Raw genomic sequence first — 23,881 nt, forward strand, 5'->3', positions numbered from 1 at the left:
TGTCGCGGGCGAGCGTGGCGATAAGGCTTTTTGGAACTGACCAGCACACGGCGTGTGTTGTTACCGGGGATCGGACCGCCAAGGTCCCTGTCTTCTGCCGCCGCCCAGCTCACACGGCACCCGACCCCTTTGGCCCCTCCCACCAGTGGTGAGCCCATGGGAAGGGGGACCCACGTCTCCTTTTCGGGCTGCGCCCGGCCGGGCCCCGTGGGTGCAGGCCCGGCCACCAGGCGCTCGCCATCGAGCCCCACCTCCAGGCCTGGCTCCAGAAGGGGGCCCCGGTGGCCCGCGTCCGGGTGAGGGAAAACGTGATCCATTCATTTTTTTCTTCATAAGGAGTCATTTTGAGCCATGCTTAGTCTGGTCCCTCACCTAGGACCTGTTTGCCATGGGTGACCCTACCAGGGGCATAAAGCCCCAGACAACTTAGCTCCTAGGATAATTGGGGCGCGCAAACCCCTCCACCAGGATAAGGTGACGGCTCTGCCACCGGCAGCAGACCCCGAGGACGACCCAGAACACGCTGGAGAGACTATGTCTCCCGGCTTGCCTGGTAACGCCTTGGGATCCCTCCAGAAGAGCTGGAAGATGTTGCAGGGGAGAGGGAAGTCTGGGCTTCCCTGCTGAAGCTGCTGCCTCCGCGACCCGACTTCGGATAAGCGGGAGATAATGGATGGATGGATGGACGTTGTGTGTTTATACAGAAGGAAGTAAACGAGTCGAGCAACCATCACGTCTCCTGTCACTAATTCCAGCATAACATAACGCAGAGGGCAGGAGATTTGAGCTCCATCTAAAACAAAAAGGGTTACATTTGCAACCTGCCGATGACACACTGACACTCTCAGCACATTGTCCACTCCACTCTGAGAACATCCTCACTGGGGAAAACAAAACAAAAAACTAAACTGGTACTGGTACTGGAACTGGTAAATATAACCCATGAAAATCATGTAAAATTTACCAGATTATTTTAGGAAGTAAAGGAATGATACACTAAAGGGTTACTATACCTCCACTACCTATTTTATATCAGTTACAAGTGTTACCTAGAAAAAATAGTAAACATTTTTTTTACACGTTAAAAATTCCGTAACTATAGAATTTACTCAATAAATTGGAAACCTTGCAAAGTGAGGTACTGTTGATCAATTGTTCAGTCTCGTCTTGGTCTAATGATGTCAAAATGTGAACAGCATGATGAAGAGGACTGTTTCAATGACAATTCTAATTAAACCACTCATGAAGTTTGCCCTTCAGAGAATAGCAGTTGTACAAGCACGCACATGGACGCATGCGCAACCTCACGCCCCCACACACATACACAAGTTAAGGTTGCAATAAGAGTGAGTGCAAGGAATAGCTGACTATTGTTTCCATTTTTACGGACTCATTTTTGTACATAAAGTGGAAAGATCAGTTCAGTCGTTGCTCTCTGTGGCCACTGTTGTTGTATCGCTTAATTTCGTGCTGACTGGGATCTATTTCCGCTCAATGATTATAGGTGTGGATGGGAGTGGAAATGGTTAGGGTGTAGTGCCTTTTACCCACAGTCACCTGGGATAGGTTCCATCTTCCTCGTGACCCTGACCAAGAAAAGTGGTTGAAAATGGATGGGAAACTCTCATTTCACTCCGCTATATATTCCAATATTGCACGCATAACACCACACAAAGAGATAATTTACACGAGTGGACAGGAGAGACGTCAGATTTATTTGATCTAAGTGGAGTGCTTTGCTCAATGGGATTTCAACAGAAGCGGACTTGGTGCTATAACATGAAGTCTCCACTTTCATATTGCAGCAGGATTCAAACCCGAACCCTCTGGTCTCTCAATATGTACATATGGACTAGCTACCGTCACGCCACTGTTTATTTGGTTTTAAAAATAGGCATTTTAGCCCAATAGGGCATACGTATATGTATGTCCTTTTAAAACAAGTGGTGTATTAACAAACAATACTTTGACGAAACGTAATTATTAAAAACAAAATCATATTAATGTTTTGTAGCAGATATATTCTCGTTAGCTTGACCAAACTGGTGCTGTTTAGCTCAGATTTAACGCAAAACGACTGTGAGTCAGCATTACATCATCCGACACGCTAGATGGCAATGTTTACTCTTTACGCTATTAACCTCGTTCAACGACAATAATTACGACTTTCCTGCCCTCTTTACGGTCGTGCCTTTGCGACGGTTGTAAAAACCGGAAGTGTCGGATCTGCTGGCGGCAGTTTCTCGAGAATTACACATTTGACACGTCAAATCAAACGTAACGTCACGTGACTTGATGTGTGATACACTGGTGAGTGTCAGACTATCTTTTGTGGCGAATATGAAAGCAAGCACAGTTACGCAGCTTTCTTTCAAACTCCAAGGTACGTAGCCGGGCTACTGTAGCCTGTCGCTAGCGGAGCCCCTTGGAAATATGCTATTGGTCAATGACTGTATAACTGCATAATCTTGTCAAAAGTATTCGGTCTCTTAGCACATTCAAAGCAAACAATGTGGCTCCAGCAACGACTGAAGGGGCTACCCGGCTTGTTATCAAGCAGCTGGGCGAGAAGACTTCTCATCGGATTGCTCGTATTCCTCATTTTCTATTGGTATCTTGGAGCAGAGCGCAGGTGGAGGATCTTTCGTGGCTCGGATATCCCGGGCGGGGTGGCTGGACAGTGTCTTCAGGCGGAAATTCACAGATGGAAGTCTCTTGTGGATCGTGGGGAGGGTTTATACAGCACATCTCAGGAACAACTAGACACACCCTTTGTATCAGGTAACGGCCATATCCTCATTGACACTGACTCTAACAAACTATGGGTGGCGGCGTCTTCACATCCTGGGTCGGCTCCGGTCCATCAGACAGAATATTCTCCCATTGTGGACGTTCATCTCGAAGGGAAACAGGTCGAAGCACGGGCAGCCATGATGTGGTTCCGAAAAGGATCCGTGCTGTCAGTTCGATGCGCCTCACCTGCGGCCGCACAGTCGTCCCAGGACTGCGTCACCATCAGAGAGGAGTTCCTCGCCCACAGGAGTCGACACAATGTCTACCTTCAGAGAATCCACATCAACAACCCTTCCGACAAGTCGACCACCTTCGAGATTTCCTACAACGGGGTCAACTCTGGCGGAAAGTTCTCCACCAGCGTGGACAAAGTGGAGGACAGAGAGGTGGTGCTCTCATCAGGCAGAGTCCCTTTACAGAATAACCGAATGATGGTGGTGGTGGTAGTCACCAAAAAGATCAACAACAGGATACAGCTTTTTCAGAAATCTGAGTACACTGAAAATATCCTGTCTGTTGTGAGAACTTCGGAGCCCATCGAGCCGTCCAAGCTGGAGGAGACATTCACCAGCCTTCGGGATGGAGCCAAGAAAGAGCTGGGAGAGCTGCTGAGGTCTCCTGTGGATGATCTGGTCATAGATCACCAGCAGGCTTGGATGGACCTCTTCATTTCAGGTAGCCTTTTTCAAGCACTTTATTTAGTCACGTATTCAAATGTGTTCTCTCTTTTTAGCCAATCAAAGTCGGGCTCTGCGAAATTGTCAGTTAAGTGAGAATTGCGGTAACTGTTTGAAGGAAACACATTTCCAGGCCAACAGTCAAATGAAAAACATTAAAGCGAAAGTCAACCCAAACATATTTTTTTCAAGAATATGTTCCCAGCTGGCCCACTAGTGGAAACACTGCATTCTGATTAATTTTGCGTTTGTGGAATATAGGTTAAGCAGCAAAATGCACTTTTTTTAGACATCTCTGGGGGCGGCCATTTTGTCTTCCAGTCGACTGAAAGTGACATCACGACTGCTCACAATGACAATCAGATACAGAAAACAGGTTAGCCGTGATTGGTCGTAGTGAGCAGTCGTGATGTCACTTTCAGTCGACAGAAGACAAAATGGTCGCCCCTAGCGATGGCTAAAACGAGTGCATTTTGCTGCTTAATTTATATTCCACAAACGCAAAATTAATCGTAATGCAGTGTTTCAACAAGTAAGCCTGCTGGGAACTTACTCTTTAAAAAATATGTTTGGGTTGACTTTCGCTTTAAATAGGAAGTGCAACAATGTTAAACATTGTGGTCTACTCCGGAAGTTGCATTTGACCGAAGCTGCATGTGGGAAACTCTATATTGTGCTTCTTTGCCTAGGCGTCGAGATGAGAAAGATCACAGACTCACACACGCCGTCGAGCCGCACGGTGAACGCCACTCTCTATTACATCCTGTCCTCCTCGACGGCTCCCCTGTTGGAGCGCAGGCTGAGCGGCGAGGAGCGCGCCCGCCTGGAATCCAGCCTCAACTATGCCGACCACTGCTTCAGCGGCCACGCCACCATGCACGCAGAGAACCTGTGGCCCGAGAGGGTGAGCAGCACGGCACAGATCCTGCAGCTGGTCACGCTTTGGAACCTGACCCTCCAGAAGAGAGGCTGCAAGGCGCTGGTGGCGGCCGGCGCCCACGGAGCCATGCAGGGCATGGCGCTGAGCTTCGGCGGACTCCAGTTCACGGAGAACCACCTCCAGTTCCAGGCCGACCCGGACGTGCTGCACAACAGCTACGCCCTGAGGGGGATCCACTACAACCAGGACGTCATCAACCTGGCTGTGCTGCTGGACGCCGAGGGCAAGCCGTTCCTCCACGTGTCTGTCAAGCCGCAGGAGAAGCCCGTCAAGCTGTACGCATGCGAGGCCGGCTGCCTCAACGAGCCTGTGGAGCTGACGTCGGAGGTCAAGGGTCACATCTTCCCCGTCATGGTGACTCAGCCCATCACCCCGTTGCTTTACATCTCCACCGACCTGCGTCACCTGCAGGACCTGCGTCACACGCTACACCTCAAGGCCATCCTGGACCACGAGGAACACATGGCCAACAGGTACCCGGGCCTGCCCTTCCTCTTCTGGTTCAGCGTGGCCTCGCTCATCACGCTCTTTCATCTTTTCCTCTTCAAGCTCATTTACAACGAGTACTGTGGCCCCGGTGCCAAGCCTCTTTTCAGGAGCAAAGTATAATAGCACAGAACTGAGAGATTAATGATTGCAAACTGATCTTTGTTTTTATGTGTGTGTGTGTGTTGGCACAGATTTCCAGGTGTTGAGTTCTCATGTGGCACAGTATGGTCACCAGTATGACACACATTGCATCTGCACTTTAACCTTTCGGTGGTAACATTTGAGTTCAGTTTAAAGGCACTTTGTATGAATTAGCAGCACAAGGTCTTGGATGAGAAAATGTCATTTTTCTTGCATTGGTTAAAATTATGTTATTTTATGGGCAAAAATAACATCAAGTGTATTTAGTTAGGTCATCCATTGTATGTTCTCAAAGGCCAATCAATGTTTTGGATTTTGTGTGATGCGTCCTGGAATCATGACTGCCATACTTGAAGCATGCAAATTGTAAAAGAACGCAAGCGCCCAATGCATTCAAAAGACGCAAACAGTTAGCCCAAACCAGCTGCAGTCATGGGACTGTAAGTATGCGGGCTTAACAGTGTATTTAAAAGGGAAGTCAACCCAACCTTTTTTTTCCAATAATATGTTCTATGCAGACTCACTAGCTGAAACAAGGGATTATGATAAATATTGTGTTTGTGGAATATTAAGCAGCAAAATCCACCCGTTTTTAGCCATCTCAGGGGGCGGCTCGTTTGTCACTTCTGTCGACTGAAAATGACATCACACACCCTCAGGGCTCAGATAACAACCAATCATGGCTCAGCTCTGGAAAACAGGTGAGCTGTGATTGGTCGCTACCTGAGATTGCTAAAAAAGGGTGAATTTTGCTATATTCCATAAACGCAATATTAATCGGAATGTCCTGTTCCAACTAGTGGGCCTGCATAAAACATTGAAACAAATGTTTGGGTTAACTTTCTTTAAGTCAAAGCCTAATACAATTATTTTTTGTTCTCGGCGAAAGACTCAACTGAGGATCCTTAGTAGCAGCATTCTAATTAACCTGCACAGTCAAGATGCTCTAACTCATCTAACTCGTTAAATACACCAACCATCCAAATGAACAAATGCTCTTTCTATAATGATCAAATTAAGTCCTTTTAATTGTCTCTAAACCACCAGTAGGGTCTGATAGTCTACTACTTGTTTGTTAACATGGCAACAAATAAAAGCCAACGAGGAGCATTCATTTTACTGAGGTTACTGCGCAGTGCAGGTGATGTCATACATGTACTTTAATGTTTGTCAATGTCAACTGGCTCCAAGTTAACACATCCTCTCAAAATTGCTGAGCAACTGCTGACACTTTGCTACATGTCTCTGGATTTCTTTCTTTGCTGTGTGTTTGTTGTTTTATAAGGAATCATTCAATTAAATTAACAAGAAATGACCTGGTTTGCTTGGTTTCTTTCATTTAGTCCGTGACCATGAAGCCACAAAAATGGGCATGACTTTAATTTCATCCATTCAGACACTTGTAGAATGTGTGAATATGAATATTTTTTTTGTACTGTGTATATAGAAATGATTTTTTTGGTGCTGTATATAGAATTTGTGTGAATCTGCAGTTTTCTTTGTAAATGATAAAAAGGTATTGCATAATTGAAGTAACTTAATTGAATTTTGTTTTTTTAATTTAATGTGGTCATGTGATGATGCAGCAAATTGGTTTAACCGACATTGTTAGCAACTGTATGGGATTGGCCAGCGTAGTCACTGATTCAAAAAAACTAATTACATCACACAGAAAATTGCAACCCAAATGAAAAAAATACTCTTTTAATAAAATGATCAAAATGTTTTTGTTTTTTTAAATCAAGTCAGATGTGGAAAAATTTCAATATCAGATTGCTGTATGGATATTTAGTGTATTTAAGTCGCTCATGTCAAACTAGAGCCAAAGCCCTATCAAAAAGTGAAAGTGTACAACAACAATAAACAGGATTTAGAGGAAGACATCACTTTGCTAATAATGTCTGTGTTGGGTAAAAGACAGTGAGATTGTGGGTTTGTCAGTGTACAACCCGCACAAAAAGCTCGGATCAACGAGCTGTTGCTTCTCTAACAAACAGTTCAGCTTGTTGAATGGCTCAAAAACTAAAATGTGAAAAGTGACAATACTAACCTTTGAACTGCTGTTGACACAAAGAGGATTTCTTGAAAGTAACCACATACATTACAACACGTTCCATTAACATCAGACTCGAATGGCCTGCGCCAAGGGTAAAATATAAACTGGATGAGGGATGAGCTACAAGTCTTTGAGCATGCCAATTTGGGCAGCGATCTTAAGCGCGGGGCCCAGTTTGATGTTCATGGCCCCTACGAGATGGTCCTCCTTCAGCAGGAGGAGCGCCTGACCGTCGATCTCTTGTGAACGAAAGCCCTCCGCGATCTCCAGACAACCTGCAGACGGAAACGGTCAATTGAGGAGACATGCACAGCTCTGCGCGCTCCTGCTCCAAAGTGCCACCACAATGGCCTACCAGGTTAAACGCTGTCCAAAGTCCCAACTGTGTTCCTTTTTTGTAGGCAAACAAGCATGACTGTCATTAGGGCAAGGCATTTTGTTGCTCCATGACACATACAGTTTTGTGGCTGTGTGTTTGGCAAGTGACATTTATGTTTTTATATACAATACAATACAACTTAATTGTTGAAGAAATCTGATATTAATTGCTGGTTTCCATAGCATCTCTTGCAAGGTTGAATTTGTAAAATTAGAGCAGCAGAAAATAGTCATTTTTAGTATATTTTTATTTACTACTCAAGAAAATGATTTAGAAACTTGAGTTACTGAGTGACTGCTATGAAAGGAAAGCATTAAAAAAAAAAAAGCGATGCCTTTTTTTCCCTATTCAAAAACATTTTGCTCACCTGATCAACTATACAGATGTGAAGAAAAGAAAAGCACTAAGCAGATCAATTGGATGCAAAAAGTGACATGCCCCACCTGGCAGGGAGCAGATGAAAAAATAAACGTCGTCCACGTTCCACTGGCCGGGGTCCCGTGGGACCTCAGTGCCTTGCTCCCGAGGTCCCCATTGGTCTTGTTTATAGCTGGACAAGTCTGAACATTGGCTGGATTCTCCCTGTGTGGGGTGAGTCACATGACCAGCAGACCTCCGCACGCAGGAAGGTGTCTGAAAGCAGAAAAGCTGCTCTCAAAAACCACCATTCATCGTCATTCGATAAATACTGATATGGATATGGAGAACATTAATGACATCTGAAGCTGACTCGCGTCCCACCTTGTCTTTATACTCCAAACTGGAGTTTTTGTGGTTTTCATTCAGTCCTTTTTGTTTCTTCATGTCCTCTGAAGTGGATTTGCTGTTTGGGAAGAGGCCAATTCTTTTTGTGCATCCTACATTGTACCTAGGAAGAAAAACACTTGGCTGAAGTTTTGACCAATAAATCAATTAATGATTGTTGTTTCATTCTTAAGGAAAGGGTCAGTCAAAAAAAAAAAAAAATTAAATAATATGTTATATGCACCCCTGCGAGTGTAAACACAGCATTCTGATTAATATATTACGTTTGAAATACGAATTAAGCAGCAAAATCCTCCTGTTTTTTTTTGGGGGGGGGGGGGCATTTTGCCACTTGCTGTCAACTGAAAATGACATTTGGATTTTGCAGCGTAATTTATATTCCACAAACACAATATTAAACATTAATACAACAATAATAAATACTAACGTAGCTGTTATTTTGGAACCAATTACAACCTTTAACAATGGAGGGGCAAACATACAGTACCAAACAGAATTATACTGATGATTGGAGATGGGGCTCCAGACTTTAGTTTTAGTATAAAGGCAGACAAAGTGGGCCTATCCTGTGTCAGACTATACTTGGATTACCTTTTAGCACATGGTGTCGAACAGAACCTCTTGGACCTTCTGAAGACGTACGCAAAGTCCACCTTGCCACAAAGCTCACAGGTAAGCATGGGCTCTTGTTGAGCCTTTAAATCTGATGGAACGAGGAGAGAAGACGTCTGTGATGTTGCACACACCAACAGCACTGAGACGTGATGCTGGTATGGCCTTAATGTATGTATTGATAATGGAATTGAGAAAAAAAAAAAAACTGGTGAAATTCCACAATATAGAGAGACCCTATAAAAGAACATTTTGATTCGTTTAAGCCTTATAATTACGGAAGCGTATTGCTGCCACACCAGGAAAAAAACACACGAAACTTAACATGTAAAAACATGAAACTTATCATGTAAAAACGTAATACTTATCATGGGAAAATGTGAAAGTTATCATGTAAAAACGTGAAACTTATCATGTAAAAACATGAAAAATGTTTACATGGTAACTTTCACATTTTCACATGGGAATTTTCATGTTTTTACATCATAAGTACCATGTTTTTACATGATAATTTTTACGTTTTTACATGATAAGTATTACGTTTTTACATGATAAGTTTCATGTTTTTACATGTTAAGTTTCGTGTGTTTTTTTCCTGGTGTTTTACGCTGGTAGCAGTACGCTTCCCGTATAAAATACCCATACCCATCCCCGGCTGTAATCATATTAAAGCTTATTCAAACACATTGTAAATGTATTAACACACACAAAAAAAAAAAAAATTTAAATTAACAGAAAAGTCTGCTTAATTCAATATAGCGGGTGATAGTGATATAGTGGTGGGTTACTGTACTATACTTGATCTAAGCCTGCAGCGCTGCAAAATGTCATAAATGAGGTTTAAGATGAGACTGTTGTAAATACCACAATAACTTTTTACTCTCATGTCTTCATTTTATTGCTGGTTTGTCTGTGTTTTTCAAATAAAAAATATTTAAAAAATAAGAAAGAATTTGTGAACTAACTAGGTGAAATGTCAGCGAAATTTGGGCCCGAGGCCTGGGAAAATAACAGCCATTCGCGGCATGCCATTTGAAGGAGAGGACTTAGTGTTACCCTTTGGCGGAAGCCCATTCATTCTTGAGTCTGACGTGTCTCTCCTGAGGCAATCTACTGAAAAGGAAGGACGTTCCACCTACAGACACAAAAATATAATTCTCATTTCAAAACTGGAATTGGCATTTGTCTTGATAACTGGTCATACTTATTTTCCACTGCAAATAATGCACAATGAGACAGTACACACATTTCACACGAAGTACACATGTGAGTAAACTGAGATGAGATAATCAATAGATATACAGTGTGAGACGTGAGGTCAGGGTAGGCAAGTGAGGCAGTGTTGACCATTCTCTGCATGTGAAACGAAAAAAAAAAAAAAAGTAGCATGATTACAAATTGTTTCATTCTAGTTCTCTTTGAATCATCACTTACATTAGCTACATCAGTAGCATACATACACATACAGCACCATAAAAAAAATTCTGACAAAAACAATTCTATTATGTTTTGAAAATAACCTAGTAGCTAAATGCTAAATAAGTGATTACATTACAAGCAAGCATAAACGCTAATGTTATTGTACATCATCAGCAATCTTTTTACGAGCTCACCTGCTTATTACTTGCTAGTGCAGGCTTAAGCAATGGCTCGTGACTGGATCTGTGCTAGTCCCCCCCAGTGCCCACTCACAAAGTGTGATGGGACAGGATGAAAGCTAAAATTATTTCAATTATAGCTGGGACTAAGAAATAATTCAATATTGAAATAAAAAAAAACATGACACATGTAAATGTTTAATATTTACTTGTTTAATTTTGTCACTCTTAGCCCTCCACACTTACCCTTTCTATGCCAGCATTAATAAATCATACATTGTTTGTGCACTCACAGGAAAAGGCTCAGCACCCTCCTGGATAACAAAGCCCTCTATTAAATGGGTCAGGATGTGGGATTTTACTATGGCCTGGGCTGGCTTGCTCTCTCCTCTGTGTCGACTACTGTTTGTATTGCCATTCCCAGCGGTCATGACTGGAGCACAGGATTCTCTTCACCTAACAACACAAAACAGCATCACACATTAGTCAAATTGACAAAAATATAACATTTGATAGAATCCCCCAGATGGAATGTTCAATTCATAGACTGATAGATATTTACGTAATGGATTCATTTAAAAAACATCCTTCTATATTCATTCATACAACGATGACGCATCATCAGTATTAACAAGATGCTATGCTCAATTCTCAGTGGCGGTTTCTGGCATGTGTGAGTCACAGCATCAAGCATCCTAACCCTAAGCATCAACCCCGCAGTCGGGGAGCAGATATCAACAAAGGACATTAACCACTTCGCATCAAGGGAGGACTGAAGACAACGCTTTCCAAAAAATTTACATTGCAACCCATAACATAAAAGAAGGCAAACACACTGGGAAACAAAATCTAAACTCATTATTTTAATGAAATGCATGAATTAATTTTAATTAATGAAATTAATTAATGATGAGGTTGACGTAAGTTTTGTTTCCCCCATTTGTCCAATGCAATTTTTGTTTTGGGAATTCTCTGTTTTCCTTAATTGTAATTGGAGTCTACGGCCTCCCTGTGTGGATATAAATAGCTGGGTGTGTCGCAACTCGCAATTGCCGCCAGTCCATTTGTGTCGCGGCTTGGGCGCCGCTGTGCATTTGTTAGTAGACATTTAGCCACAAAAGCCAATTTAACAATTTACCCCTTAGCGTGCCGATAAGGCTTTCTGGAACTGACCAGAGCACGTCGAGTGTTTTATACAGGTACATTTTTATTGTATTTCTTTTATTTTACATTTTGTATGAATGTATAACAATCCGGGCGGCACGGTGGTCGACTGGTTAGCGCGTCCGCCTCACACAGTTCAGAGGTTGTGGGTTCGATTCTGGCCCCGGCCTCCCTGTGTGGAGTTTGCATGTTCTCCCCGTGCCTGCGTGGGTTTTCTCCGGGTACTCCGGTTTCCTCCCACATTCCAAAAACATGCATGGTAAGTTGATTGGACACTCTAAATTCCCCTTGGTGTGATTGTGAGTGCGGTTGTTTGTTTGGCTCTGTGTGCCCTGCGATTGGCTGGCAACCAATTCGGGGTGTCCCCCGCCTACTGCCCGAAGACAGCTGGGATAGGCTCCTGCACGCCCTGCGACCCTTGTGAGGATAAGCGGTATCGATAATAGATGGATGGATGGATAATTGGGGTCTAATGTCAATATCAAGGTCCACTGCTGTGTGTTGGCCGTGGGGTGGGATGTTTTGCCAAAGGAAGGTCTCACACAGGGTGCTATTCAAGCTAGAACAGCAACAATCAGGTAGTAGGTTGAAACAGAAAAAAAATGCTAGGGACTTCTACTGTGCTCAGGAAGAGGATAGTTCAACTTAAAAAATACTGTTGTGGACTTTGGGGGGTGGTCGCCATGGAGACGGCAGTAAATGATTGGAATGGGCTGCACCTGTGTCCAGGTGTGAGCGGTCGCAGCTGTAGGTGATTGGGGTGGTAGCTTATTAGAGTCGGGCAGAAGATTGAGGAGTGAGTCTGGAGAGTCGTACATACAACAGCGGAGCCGGAGCCGGAGCCGGAGCCGGAGCCGGAGCCGGAGCCGGAGCCGGAGCCGGAGCCGGAGCCGGAGCCGGAGCCGGAGCCGGAGGACAACAGCCGTGCTAGCAGCGTGGCAGCTCCGGTGAACCCGACAACGGCCGTGCACTCACAGCGGGGGGCGGGTGCCGTTCGTAGCCGATAGGGCTGCCGGCGGCAAAGCTAGGGTATTGTAGGTCCAGTGGTTCCAGTGTTAGGGACCCACACAGCGGGCGAGTGATAGTTAGGGCGGGGTAGTTAGGAGTGCCGGCTGACGGACCCGCCTGCCGCAGACCAACTGCCTACCCGGCTGACTGCCGTGAAGTGACACCCCGGACAAACTTTACGAGCGCCTGTCAAGTTGGCAGGCGCTCGGTGCTTTCAGCGCTGGCCCGGCGTTTCCCCCGAGGACTTGTGTCATCGAGCCAAGCCGGACCAGCGTTCTAAGCCTTGAACCCGGGGGGAGGGTCTCAGCCATCGGGCCAGTTATGTGGGCGACACTTTTATTTATTCGTTTCTGGTTGCGTGCATTGTCAGAGATGGGCACTTGACCCTTTTTTGCCGGTCCGGCCGCGACCCTCCACCCTTGACCTGGGTACCCTTTCGGCCTCAACCCCCTCCCCCCCATCCTTATTCCTAAAAACGATCACAAGTACTTATAGTATTCATATATAAGTACTATATTTATAAACATTTACAAGAAAACTAAGGGGCTGCATAAGAATGTTGTCACACAGCAAAAGAAACTGTTCATTTACAGACATATTTCAATTGATTGTTTTATATATATGGACTAGAACTTTTTACCTACGAAATATGTATGGTAATGACTTAATTATGACATTAGCGTAGGTTAGTGTAATGGTAATACTGTAGTGTAATACGTGGGTGACATAAGAAGAAACGCTCAGTTACCGCCGTAAATAGTTTTTCCCCATATATATTTCGGGCCCAGAAGTATTTTCATGCATTTACATGACTTATCTACAGCGAAGGTTAGTGAATAAAGTACACTACAATTGGTTTCGACTAACGAACACTGGGGTAAATTGCCTACAGCGAGACAGAATTCCGTCGTAAGGCAAGGACACATCTTGTTTATTTTGAATAGGGCTTGCCATGAGTTCTGCCATCATAAAAGTACCATAGACTTAAAATCTTGTGAATATAATTTGTATACGAATAAACACGATGAGCAAGCATTTTCCCCAATGTTTGCTTACGAGGGTTTGATAGGTGCACGTGCGAGCTCCACAGCATTAAACGCTACACTTCCACGGCCGAGTCCCCCGTGAGAACGCGAGAATTGAGTTGAAAGAACTATTTCCGTCCGAACCCACCTTTGGGCCACTTGAGTAAAGAGGCGCCTTCTGGGTTAAACAATGGTGAGTTCCAGGGAAGAGGACCCCTTTGTTCTGCGGGCGACGTTACATTCACTCACCGTTCCTCCTCCGCCAACACTTATCCGAGCCCAGCCGAGTGAACTGCGGCCCAAATTAATTCATCATTTCTTAGTGTTCATGGCCTCAAAGTACAATACAAGTGAAACGCAACTCTTCGAACAGGACCAACAACACTTGCATTGGCTTGTACGTGCGCGTGACTAATGCCAGAACAACAACAAACCGTCCAGCACCATTTCCGGTTTCATCCTCCAAAATAAAAAGCCATGCGATGTTTAAACCACAATCTGCATTATTTGAAATGGCCAAAACACACTATACAACAGGATGTCACTGTATTCCTACCAAGAAATGATATTACTAAGTACACACAAAATATGTCACATGTCCAAAGTCCGGCCCGGGGGCCAAATGCGGCTCGCGGTCAAATTTTATCTGGCCCGCAGCCGCTGCCATGTTTGCACACAAGAGGGCAGGAGCACTCTGTCCAACTCCATAACCCTGTGACCCCCCCTTTCCGGATAGTTTCTAAAATGGCGACATGGATTTTTTCGTTCAAGTTCGACAGAAACTCTGTACCAAAATTGCACATTTTCTTCAAGAGGACTTGTTATTCTCGGGGAAAAAAAATACAACTTGAGTCTCGAAAATACAAAATGTTCCATCCATCCATCCATTATCTGTACCGCTTCTCCTCACAAGGGCCGCGGGGCGTGCTGGAGCCTATCCCAGCTGTCCTTGGGCAGTAGGCGGGGGACACCCTGAATTGGTCGCCAGCCAATCGCAGGGCACACAGAGACAAACATCCGCACTCGCAATCACACCTAGGGGCAATTTAGAGAGTCCAATCAACTTACCATGCATGTTTTTGGAATGTGGGAGGAAACTGGAGTACCCGGAGGAAACCCACGCAGGCACGGGGAGAACATGCAAACTCCACACAGGGAGGCCGGAGCCGGGATTGAACCCACGACCTCTGAACTGTGAGGCGGACGTGCTAACCAGTCGACCACCGTGCCGCCAAAATACAAAATGTTATGTAGATAATACTGTATACAACTTTATTCTCAAAAGACTACTACTGCATTCTTGAAAATCTAAATTTTCTATCATGAAAATAGTTTACCTTAATATCAAAAATATACAAGTCTTTATATTGACAGTAGATAATTGTAGTCCCCCCCCCCCCAAAATGCAACATTTTATCTGAAATGCACGATTTTAATAAACAAAATGCTCCTTCATGGATTCTTGGTTTGGTTAGTGGCCAGATCAGTACAAGAAATATATTATTTTGATTAAGTATGTATTTTAAATCATACAATTTCAAGTTTAACAGATGAGTATATGTGGTATAATTCATTTATGTGTGTGTGAGTATGTAAGATTAGTTGGTTAAATTAAACGATTAAAAGGTAATAACTTTTATTTTGGAGCACAAAAACGGAAGTTGGCAATGGCCTCTTTCTGCCGTATTACTTCAGTCTATGAAGTGACCATTTACTTTTAATTACTGCCCAGCGAATGCGATCCATCGTTTGAGATGAGCATTTCTGTGACAGCCAGTGGTACAGAAAAAACTTTGAAGCACAAGTCTCATGTCAACGCTGCTGAAAAAGGAGTGTTTTGCATCAGGGACACTGTCCTCTGCTTCTCTAAAAAGACGATTTATCAAAAAGGGAAGAGTCGCTCCAAGGGCAAACTCCAAAGACGTGAACACAGACTGTGATTTGTGCAGGTGAGCGTATTTTGTTTTTTTAAACAAACTGAGAACCCCCCACCCCCTTTTTTTCCCCCCAAGATTGATTGGGAGGAAAGCTCAATTTAAGGAAACGTAGGAAATGTGTTCATCTTTATGCCAAATGAACTTAATGAAATCCCTTTTTGATTTTTATTATCGAATGAATTCATTTTTAGTAGGAAAATGTGTTGTTGTAATGGTCCAACAAAACCAAAGTCGCACTTTTTGGTCATAATTCCTAAAGGGATGTTCGGTGCAAAAACAACACTGCTCATCACCAAAAGAACACCATACAGTGAAGTCCGTATCTTTCTTTTGGGTGGGATTGTTTTTCTTCATCGACAACTGGGTCCTTAGACAAGGTGTGTGTGTGTTCCAAAATGCATTCAGTGATAGCACAAAACCTTCAGGCTTCTGCTAGAAAGCAAAGAATAAAAGTCAAGAAATGCCTACTAGCACAGTTGAACTTTATTTGGGGTTAATCAGAAGCACTTGCACTAAAGTTTGAATGTGATGTGTTAATTCTGAACACATCCCCAATTTCAATTTTGAGTGGGTATGCACACTTGCGCTGCACAACAAAATTATCTAAATTGTTTAGTTTTATTTTTTCCTCTTGAAAAGCTTTCTTAATTTTTAGTTGAGTTGTAGAGTTTATAGGTCCCATAATTGGTGGAATTATTATTATTTTTTTTAATTATTTTGGTCTCCTTTTTTATATCACAAAAACCTGGTATTTTCACTGGGGTGTGTAGACTTTTCTTCCACTGTATGTGCCAGCTATAATGTGCCAGAAGATAATGTTGGTAGCTAATCTTCTGTGCATTCAACAAAACTCAGTGTAGCTGTGCTTACCTTTTTGGCTTTGATATGTTAGTATGATTGCATGATAGTGCTGGCAAAATGGCGAAATCCAGCCATCGCTTGAAAGTGGCTCTGGATCTTTGCTCAGCCTGGGGGTCATGGCATGTCGTGTAAATTAGCTCCACTGTTGCATAATAGTGGGGCGCAAGTGCAAAATAGCTCACAAACACATTTTCAGAAATTGGCAGATAACTAAATGTTTGCTAAGTTGTGTAATTTCACACTTGATGGGTGGGCAGACACTGCAGAGACCCCAATATTGGTATGCAAAAATTAAGCCAAAAGAGTCAGGTTTCCATTATATGTTCTCTCTAGATACAATAATAGCGCACAGAATGCCAATTTGTTGTTTGCTGCCAGTGATTCTAGGTGTTTCCTATTTTCCAGCTCTGGCAGTGGTCGCACTGTTCGACGGATTGTGACAGCTTGCCTGCTGTCTTTCCTGTCCCTGCTTGGTTCTGTATCCATTGACCTCAGCTCCAATTTTGCTTTACTCCACTCTACAGAGGCTGCTTACGAAGAGCTGGCTTCATGCAGGACGGCAGCCATCTTGAAGCTGGTCAGTAAGCTTCAAGTGATGCGCCATCTGTTAAGCAGAGACATGGGAAATGAGACGTTCAATGCCAGTGTTTCTGCCATTGTGTTGCCCATGTTGGATCTGTGTGATGACGTGGCGGGCCACAGAGATGCCTATGGCCTGCACTGCCAAGTTAGGGTGGCTGATTTTTGCCAGGAAGTTGAAAGAAGTGTTCATGGATTAGTGAACGCCTCATTGGATACAAATGACACCGCTGCTCTGAATGTGTTCATTGGAGGACTTCTTAATATGTGGGTTACAGAAGAAGATAGTCTAAGCAAAAGTAGACAAGACTCAAACTGGAGAGATGTTCTATCTGCAAGGCATTTGCTCACTTTTATAGAACTCAACCACCAGTTAATGGACTTCCCCCATATGGCGGCTCGACCCGCCTTCCAGGACAAGTGGACTTTTGTGTTAAAGCACCTGAGCTTGGCTGCACTCATGACAGAACAATTGCATGACTGCTGGTTCGAGCACATCGATGGAAAGTTCAACTTAAGCCAGTATTTCAAACATAGCTTCAACACAAATCTTTGGGACATCACAGACTCCGGCAAAGAGCTGCCCGGGTCCCACACTGGACTTGAAGCGCTGAATGACACTCGGCGGTGCTTGTTTGGCCGTGCGGTGCTGGCACTCCGAATGGCATCTCGCTCAGTGTCTTCGGGCCTCAGTATGAAGATCAGCCTTCTGGCAATTGCCTGCCTCATCTACCCGGTGGTCATCTTCTCGTTCAAGCAAATGACTGGCTGGATTCAAAACTATGCACACAGTTTAACAGAGAAGACTGAGGACCTGAGACGTCAAAGGCAGCTGGCCGAAGATCTGCTGCATCAAATGCTGCCAAAATCAGTAGCCAAACAGCTCCGCCGACATAAACACGTAGAGGCGGAGAGCTATGAGAAGGTTGGTGTCATTGTCATGCTTTTCTTTTCGTGGCCAAGATGACTTATTTTTTACAGTGGGGGGGAGGACAAAGTGAAGTGACATTGTACACAAATTCAATAAAAAACATGAGCCACAAACCAAAAAGAAGCTTACTAGAAATTCATGGACATAGTCGCAATGTATCCTAGCGAACATCATCTTGATTTTCTCATGTATTTTAATATACAAATGGGAAGAGGTGGGCATTCGTCTATGTGACGGACCGGTCCGTCACATCTGCCTATGGGTTGCCCATTTTAACTGGGGAAACTTAATTAAAGCGGAAGTCAACCCAAACATATTTTTTTCAAGAATATGTTCAATGCAATCCCTAGAGTTGAAACAAGGCATTCTCATAAATATTGCGTTTGTGGAATAAGAGTTAATCCGCCCGTTTTTAGCCATCTCTGGGGGAGGCCATTTTTTCACTTCTAACTGAAAATGACATCACAACTGCTCAGGGCTCAGGTAATGACCAATCACGGCTGACCTCGTATTGCACAAACGCAATATTAATCAGAATGCCGTGTTTCAACTAGTGGGCCTGCTGGGAACATATTCTTGAAAAAAATGTGTTTGGGGTAATTTTCCTCTTTAAAGAAATAGTCGGGCTAAGCATAGTCGGAAGGCCATTTTTTTCCCGGCACTTGTAATCGTCTATCGCAGGTCTGGCCATCCTGCGGCTCTTTGGCTGGTTTCATGTGGCTCTGAAAGCCCTTTCCAAAAATGAGCTTATCTGGGCACATTGCACCATCAACTTCTTACATTGTGTATGTGGTGAGAGGTGGCGAGCACGGAATGGTGCTGAAACTTCCTTGCTATCATCCTGTTCTTGTTTTGCTGCAAAATAATAAACCGTTCTTCTTAAAATGTAATTTTGTTCGCCAGTGTAGCTCGCTAAGTTTGTCGAAGTTAGTAGTCAGAAACGCTAACAGAAGCCCATTTAAAATGATAGACGGACCGGCCTACTGGAGATTACGATTTGGCCTGGCCGGACAAAATGGCGGATAGACGGACGGCAGAAGGCTGTAGGCGGGAGGCGATAAACGGACCACAAATTTAAGTAAAATGCCCAGCTCTGCAAATGTGTGGAAACACAGTAGGAGTGCATTTGACCAGATACCTTGCTCAAAAGTAACTTTGCATTGGTGTCTTATCAGGCCCATTTTCCAGGGCTCTGTTTTGTAATTTTCTTTTCTGAGTAATCTGATTTTTTTTTTTTTTTTACCCTTTGCAGGCATCGAAAGCAAGACTTTTCTTACCCAAATGTAGTCTTTAGCGAGCCATGTCACTTCCAACTGAGTTATTTTTTAATCTTTCATATCTATCAGAAAAAGATCATGTTTCTCAAGCGTGAAGATGATTTTTAAGTATCATTTTATATCCTTTTGTTCCACTCCATAAATTCTCTGATTCCCTGAAAAATTGCTCTGAGCTTTTAATATTGAGTCTGCTGTAAGGAGGCTACCACAACTAGTCTGTATCATCTGCAGACACGCTGAATGAATGTGTCTTTGCCCCCTTTGTAGCTATTGTTGACGTAATTGCCTATAATTGCTCTGTTCCATATTCATCAGAAGATAAAACAAGTTTGATAGGTGAAAATTGCATTTGGCTTATTGAAGAGGTTTGAACAGCTGTACCAAAAGCACTCAGTGCAGCAGAGCTGGGGTTGGGGGGCTTTAATGGTGTGAAATAAACTGAAAGCTCCATTCAAACTGATATTGAAATCTGTACAATTAGGAAGTGCTATAGAAAGCTAATTATTTGGAAAATGTACATAAATATTTAGTGCATTTTTTAAAGGGCAAGGACTTAGGGCTGCTCGACTATTAAAAAAACTATTAATCATGATTATTTTGGTAGTAATTGAAATCACAATTATTCAAACGATCGTTTATTTTATGGTACAAAACAAGAAACTGTTTAAATGTAAAAAAAAAAATATATATATATACATATATATCTATATATAAGACTAATCAATTTCTTTGAAACACTATATTTATGCAAGTTCCTTTTGGACCAAACCAAATTTATGAAAAAAAATTTATAAAATAAAATAAAAAGGTGCAAATCATAATAAATTCAAGTATTATTTACGTGTGTAAACAGAGATAGTGTGTTGGATAAAAATGCATATTAATAATCCTTTTTTTACAATTATGACCATTTTGTAATCTTGGAGTGTAATAATCGTAATTGTAATTGAATTTCGATTAATTGCACAGCCCTACAAGGAATGTTGCAAAAACAGACTGAAACAACATAATTTTTTTTAGCTTCAACAACCATTCTTATGGAATGGGAATTCACAATGAGCAGGCTAAGTCTTTATGTGAGGCACATATTTTCCAAAACAAACGTTCACCCCAACCTTCTATTCATGTTAAAAAAAAAAATCATAAAGTAAACTTTAAAGTCTCCGTTGTTCATTTATTCTATTCCAGGTGACCATTTTTTTCTCTGACATTGTTGGTTTCACCTCCATCTCGGCCTCCTGTACTCCTTTACAAGTCGTGGAGATGCTCAACAACCTCTATGTTTGCTTTGACACACGAATCGACTCCTATGATGTATACAAGGTAACCGAGGATGAGAAAACACACAAACACAAACTTAAGATCGTAAAGGCGATGAAATGACAAAGCTTGATTTTGTTAAATCACAATAATTGTTTGATGATAAGCAAGTTGTTATAATTTTGTAACGTTTACAATGATGTTTCTGTTACTGGAAAGATTTTTTTGCAACATTGGTCATTTGCTATTCGTAGCCTGAAGAGGGTTTCAATTAGTAGTTGTATGAAAGGCATTATGTTACAAAAACAGGTTTATAAATGTTTACTTATTGAGTCAAAGCAGTGAAGTATAATATCACCACAACATTTTGTCACCAATTCTTACGTCCATATAAATAATTAAGGTAGTTCTGTGGGGTTAATAAAGGCAAATCCACAAATGTTCTTGGCTTGCTATTGCATGACTATGATAGATATAGAAATGCTGTACCTGTATTACTTCAACAATTCAAGTTATCATGACAAACGTCCCAGTTTTTGTTGTCAGGTTGCAATTGTGTTGTGTGCCTCTCCACCTAGGTTGAGACGATTGGCGATGCATACATGGTGGTGAGTGGACTCCCCGAGAGGAATGGCGACAGACATGCTGACGAGATTGCCAAGATGGCTCTGGATCTGGTTGCTGCCGTCCGACAGGTGTCCATCCCTCACATGCCCAACCAGAGGCTGCAGCTCCGAGCTGGAATTCACACAGGTCAAGGCATTTGGTTGGCATGGATTGCCCCTGCTGTCATTTTGTTGTTGTTTCCCTCCAATGTCTTTTGGTATTGTTTTGTGTTCTAAACAGGTCCATGTGTGGCCGGAATAGTGGGTTACAAGATGCCTAGATACTGTCTGTTTGGCGATACGGTGAATACAGCATCTCGAATGGAGTCCACCAGTCTGCGTATGTGATTATTGTTGTCAAAATGTCAATGATGAAGCACTGTTAGCATGCGGCGCAGGGTAAACACACCACCAAACATTATCTAGGGGACCCTTGGAAATATACAAAGTTGAACAAAGTTTGTAATTTATAGGAATCCACTGCTAATTTGGTGTAATATGGTGAAATACTCAAAGAGAGAGAATGTGTGAGTGTGATCTTTCATTGATAAATGAAAACCATAAGAAATATCAGTCCATGCACGTGTGCACTTCAGCGAAGACTGTAGGGTGCAAGTGTGGGTATTGGGATTGGGCCTTCCAAAGCGCTGTGGGTAAAAATAAATCATTATTTTTAATATAAATAGTTGACCAATATAAATCATTGTGGCATATAGTATTTCATTATTAATGCAAAACATGACCTGTCCTAAGTTGTGTGTGTTTGTTTTTAATGGTTTATCATATTATGTATTGTGACAGCTCAGAAAATCCACACAAGTTCTGCAACCTACTTGGCCCTTATCAAAGACTATGCCTACGAGCTGCAGCTTCGAGGAGAAATTGAAGTCAAGGTGAGAGCAAGGATGGCCCGTCCTTTTTCTTAAAAATAATATACACGTCATCCAAGTAAATTTCCCTACTGTGAGGGTTACCGTTATTTCCATGCAGTCCAAATGATCATTGCATTTAAATATCCTTCTGCCTCCTCCTGCCAGGGTAAAGGCAAGATGAACACATACTGGTTGATCGGCCATAAGAATTACAGTGTCCAGAATGACAGTCTGGTTTGCCACTGGAATCCCAACATGGCGAGAAAAAAGAAGACCGAGGCAAGCAGTGACGTCTCTGTGGGAAATGTGAGTGTCACTGCTTTCATTTTAAAATACTGGTCTTTCAAAAAGAAGGGCTTTCCAGCCCACTTTATTTTGTCACATTACTATTCCTCTGTGATGTTTCATAACAGTTCTAACTTTCTAATTTCAAACGATAATGCAGTGTTTACCATAATGCTGTACATTACACTAAAACCCCTGGAATGTAATTGAATGTAGCCTTTGCTTTTGTGCGTGTGTTTGTCTGCCAGTCATCCGTAATAGTACAGAGGCTCAATGAAAACGCCACCAGCCCAGTGCCCAATCACACGGCACCGCAGCCTCCATCCGATAAGGCGGGCCTGAGTGTGGCGGCTCAGATGGGGCCTTCAGGAAGCAGCGATGCTACCCTGCATTCCATGATTGGGGGACTGCAGGGTGGGGACGAGCCCTTGCTGCACACTCAGTGCAGAGGCAGCAGCAGTGAAGACAAATGTGACGTTCTGCCTGGCTCCACAAACAGCAACAACAATAACCTCTGGAATTTATATCACAGAATAAGCGACTCATAAAGGGTATACACATGTATATATATTTTTTTGTTCTTTTTCATTTCATCTTTTACAGTTATTTCTTTCATATGTGTTGATCAAAAGCTTTTTGAAAAAATCCTATGCCCTCCAGAGGGAACCCAAGAGATATTAAACAACCACTCTGCCCCCAACAATTTATTGGTTCACACTTTCCACTAAAGTGTTGCAACACCATTTCCCCCTCAATTTCAACATAGCACTATTATACAGTGCAATCTTGATGCACAACTACGCACAAGCTAAACATAATACTGCTGTTGTCATCACCCGTCATAGGATACTCTGAATGATCTCAATGCGATGTTTTGTTGAGTGATAGTAATTTCTCACCAAATCCTGTCCTGCCGACACTTTTTTTAAAATCTCATTTTGTTTCAGTTGTAACGGATTCTTCCCACCAATTACCAAATGAGTCCTGACATGTTGTGGATTCACTAATGTGTTGAAGTATTACAAACACTGTACATAAGTTGAATTTGGTGCCTTGGTGGTGTCCCTCCAAAAGCATTGGAACATGAGGCCAATTCCTTTCTGTTTGAAACCACTTGGGTTTGAAATCAAAAGGTTCTGTCTTCTATCTGATCCAGATGCAAATATATGGAAATAAAGACTGACATTCTCAACTCTTGTCTTATAGTTGTCTTTTGATGTCATATCCAAATGCTTTCAGTAAACAGCAAAAATAAAGGAATTGGCCTAATGTTCCAATATTTGTGAATAGTACAACATTTTTTAATGACTTGTGGATTGATGTTTTTGTTGTTCGAGAAATTACATTTTTAGACAGATATTTACCATTACAGTTTTCAGTTGTAGGCCTACTGATCTACGATTAAACATTAAATGTTCTTAGAAGGCGGTCTCCAAATGCCAACTTGATAGCAGCCAACTTCACATCATCTGCAGGTGGATATCTTCTTATAGTTCCATGTAAATGTGCTTTGCGCTTTGGACTCCAGCGAGTCCTTCTGCATGTGGGCCACGCGCCTCTCCTGCACTTAATTTTTAAAGGAAATGAGGGCAGCCACTTCCATTGGCCAGGGAAGAAGCCTGCGGTG

At 42.7% G+C, this 23,881-nt stretch overlaps 3 protein-coding genes across 6 annotated transcripts; 2 read left to right on the forward strand and 1 right to left on the reverse strand.

Annotated features, from left to right (window-relative positions):
• Positions 1 to 2,197: 2,197 nt before the first annotated feature.
• kiaa2013 (KIAA2013 ortholog) lies at positions 2,198 to 6,355 on the forward strand. Of its 3 annotated transcripts, none has more exons than XM_086024784.1 (3): positions 2,198 to 2,781; positions 2,905 to 3,468; positions 4,160 to 6,355. In XM_086024784.1, the coding sequence occupies exons 1-3, from the start codon at positions 2,511 to 2,513 to the stop codon at positions 5,017 to 5,019; spliced, it is 1,695 nt and encodes a 564-aa protein (XP_085880910.1). In that variant the 5' UTR covers positions 2,198 to 2,510; the 3' UTR covers positions 5,020 to 6,355. The 3 variants fall into 3 exon arrangements, with proteins under 3 accessions (XP_085880910.1, XP_085880900.1, XP_085880890.1); XM_086024774.1 differs by having other exon boundaries at positions 2,198 to 2,383; positions 2,626 to 3,468; XM_086024764.1 differs by having other exon boundaries at positions 2,198 to 3,468.
• Positions 6,356 to 6,728: 373 nt separating this feature from the next.
• On the reverse strand, positions 6,729 to 14,099 carry LOC147153144 (polyhomeotic-like protein 2). 2 transcript variants are annotated; one of them, XM_086024805.1, is made up of 7 exons: positions 13,796 to 14,099; positions 10,744 to 10,906; positions 9,909 to 9,987; positions 8,832 to 8,943; positions 8,217 to 8,343; positions 7,919 to 8,108; positions 6,729 to 7,371 (listed from the first exon to the last, which is right to left on the reverse strand). In XM_086024805.1, exons 2-7 carry the CDS (start codon positions 10,879 to 10,881, stop codon positions 7,217 to 7,219), a joined length of 801 nt encoding a protein of 266 aa, XP_085880931.1. In that variant the 5' UTR covers positions 10,882 to 10,906; positions 13,796 to 14,099; the 3' UTR covers positions 6,729 to 7,216. The 2 variants fall into 2 exon arrangements, with proteins under 2 accessions (XP_085880931.1, XP_085880923.1); XM_086024797.1 differs by having other exon boundaries at positions 13,897 to 14,098.
• A 1,223-nt stretch (positions 14,100 to 15,322) lies between these two features.
• LOC147153145 (uncharacterized) lies at positions 15,323 to 23,446 on the forward strand. The gene is made up of 8 exons (XM_086043539.1): positions 15,323 to 15,596; positions 16,851 to 17,949; positions 20,421 to 20,555; positions 21,071 to 21,245; positions 21,339 to 21,437; positions 21,899 to 21,990; positions 22,135 to 22,275; positions 22,503 to 23,446. Exons 1-8 carry the CDS (start codon positions 15,457 to 15,459, stop codon positions 22,800 to 22,802), a joined length of 2,181 nt encoding a protein of 726 aa, XP_085899665.1. The 5' UTR covers positions 15,323 to 15,456; the 3' UTR covers positions 22,803 to 23,446.
• The last annotated feature ends 435 nt before the right edge of the window (positions 23,447 to 23,881 follow it).

Source organism: Filicampus tigris, chromosome 1 (genome assembly GCF_054856515.1).
Source record: "Filicampus tigris isolate MCC_2025a chromosome 1, RoL_Ftig_1.0, whole genome shotgun sequence".
Lineage (NCBI taxonomy): Eukaryota > Metazoa > Chordata > Actinopteri > Syngnathiformes > Syngnathidae > Filicampus > Filicampus tigris.

What these genes read in the sequence shown, in the direction of transcription:
- kiaa2013 (XM_086024764.1), top strand. Translation starts at nt 2,511, where the DNA reads ATGTGGCTCCAGCAACGACTGAAGGGGCTACCCGGCTTGTTATCAAGC. An exon ending in GATGGACCTCTTCATTTCAG is followed by an intron (nt 3,469 to 4,159) that starts GTAGCCTTTTTC and finishes TTCTTTGCCTAG; the next exon opens with GCGTCGAGATGAGAAAGATC.
- LOC147153144 (XM_086024805.1), bottom strand. Translation starts at nt 10,881, where the DNA reads ATGACCGCTGGGAATGGCAATACAAACAGTAGTCGACACAGAGGAGAG. An exon ending in AGGGTGCTGAGCCTTTTCCT is followed by an intron (nt 9,988 to 10,743) that starts GTGAGTGCACAA and finishes TTGTGTCTGTAG; the next exon opens with GTGGAACGTCCTTCCTTTTC. An exon ending in TCGACACCATGTGCTAAAAG is followed by an intron (nt 8,344 to 8,831) that starts GTAATCCAAGTA and finishes TTTTCTTCCTAG; the next exon opens with GTACAATGTAGGATGCACAA.
- LOC147153145 (XM_086043539.1), top strand. Translation starts at nt 15,457, where the DNA reads ATGTCAACGCTGCTGAAAAAGGAGTGTTTTGCATCAGGGACACTGTCC. An exon ending in ACAGACTGTGATTTGTGCAG is followed by an intron (nt 15,597 to 16,850) that starts GTGAGCGTATTT and finishes CCTATTTTCCAG; the next exon opens with CTCTGGCAGTGGTCGCACTG. An exon ending in AATGGAGTCCACCAGTCTGC is followed by an intron (nt 21,438 to 21,898) that starts GTATGTGATTAT and finishes GTATTGTGACAG; the next exon opens with CTCAGAAAATCCACACAAGT.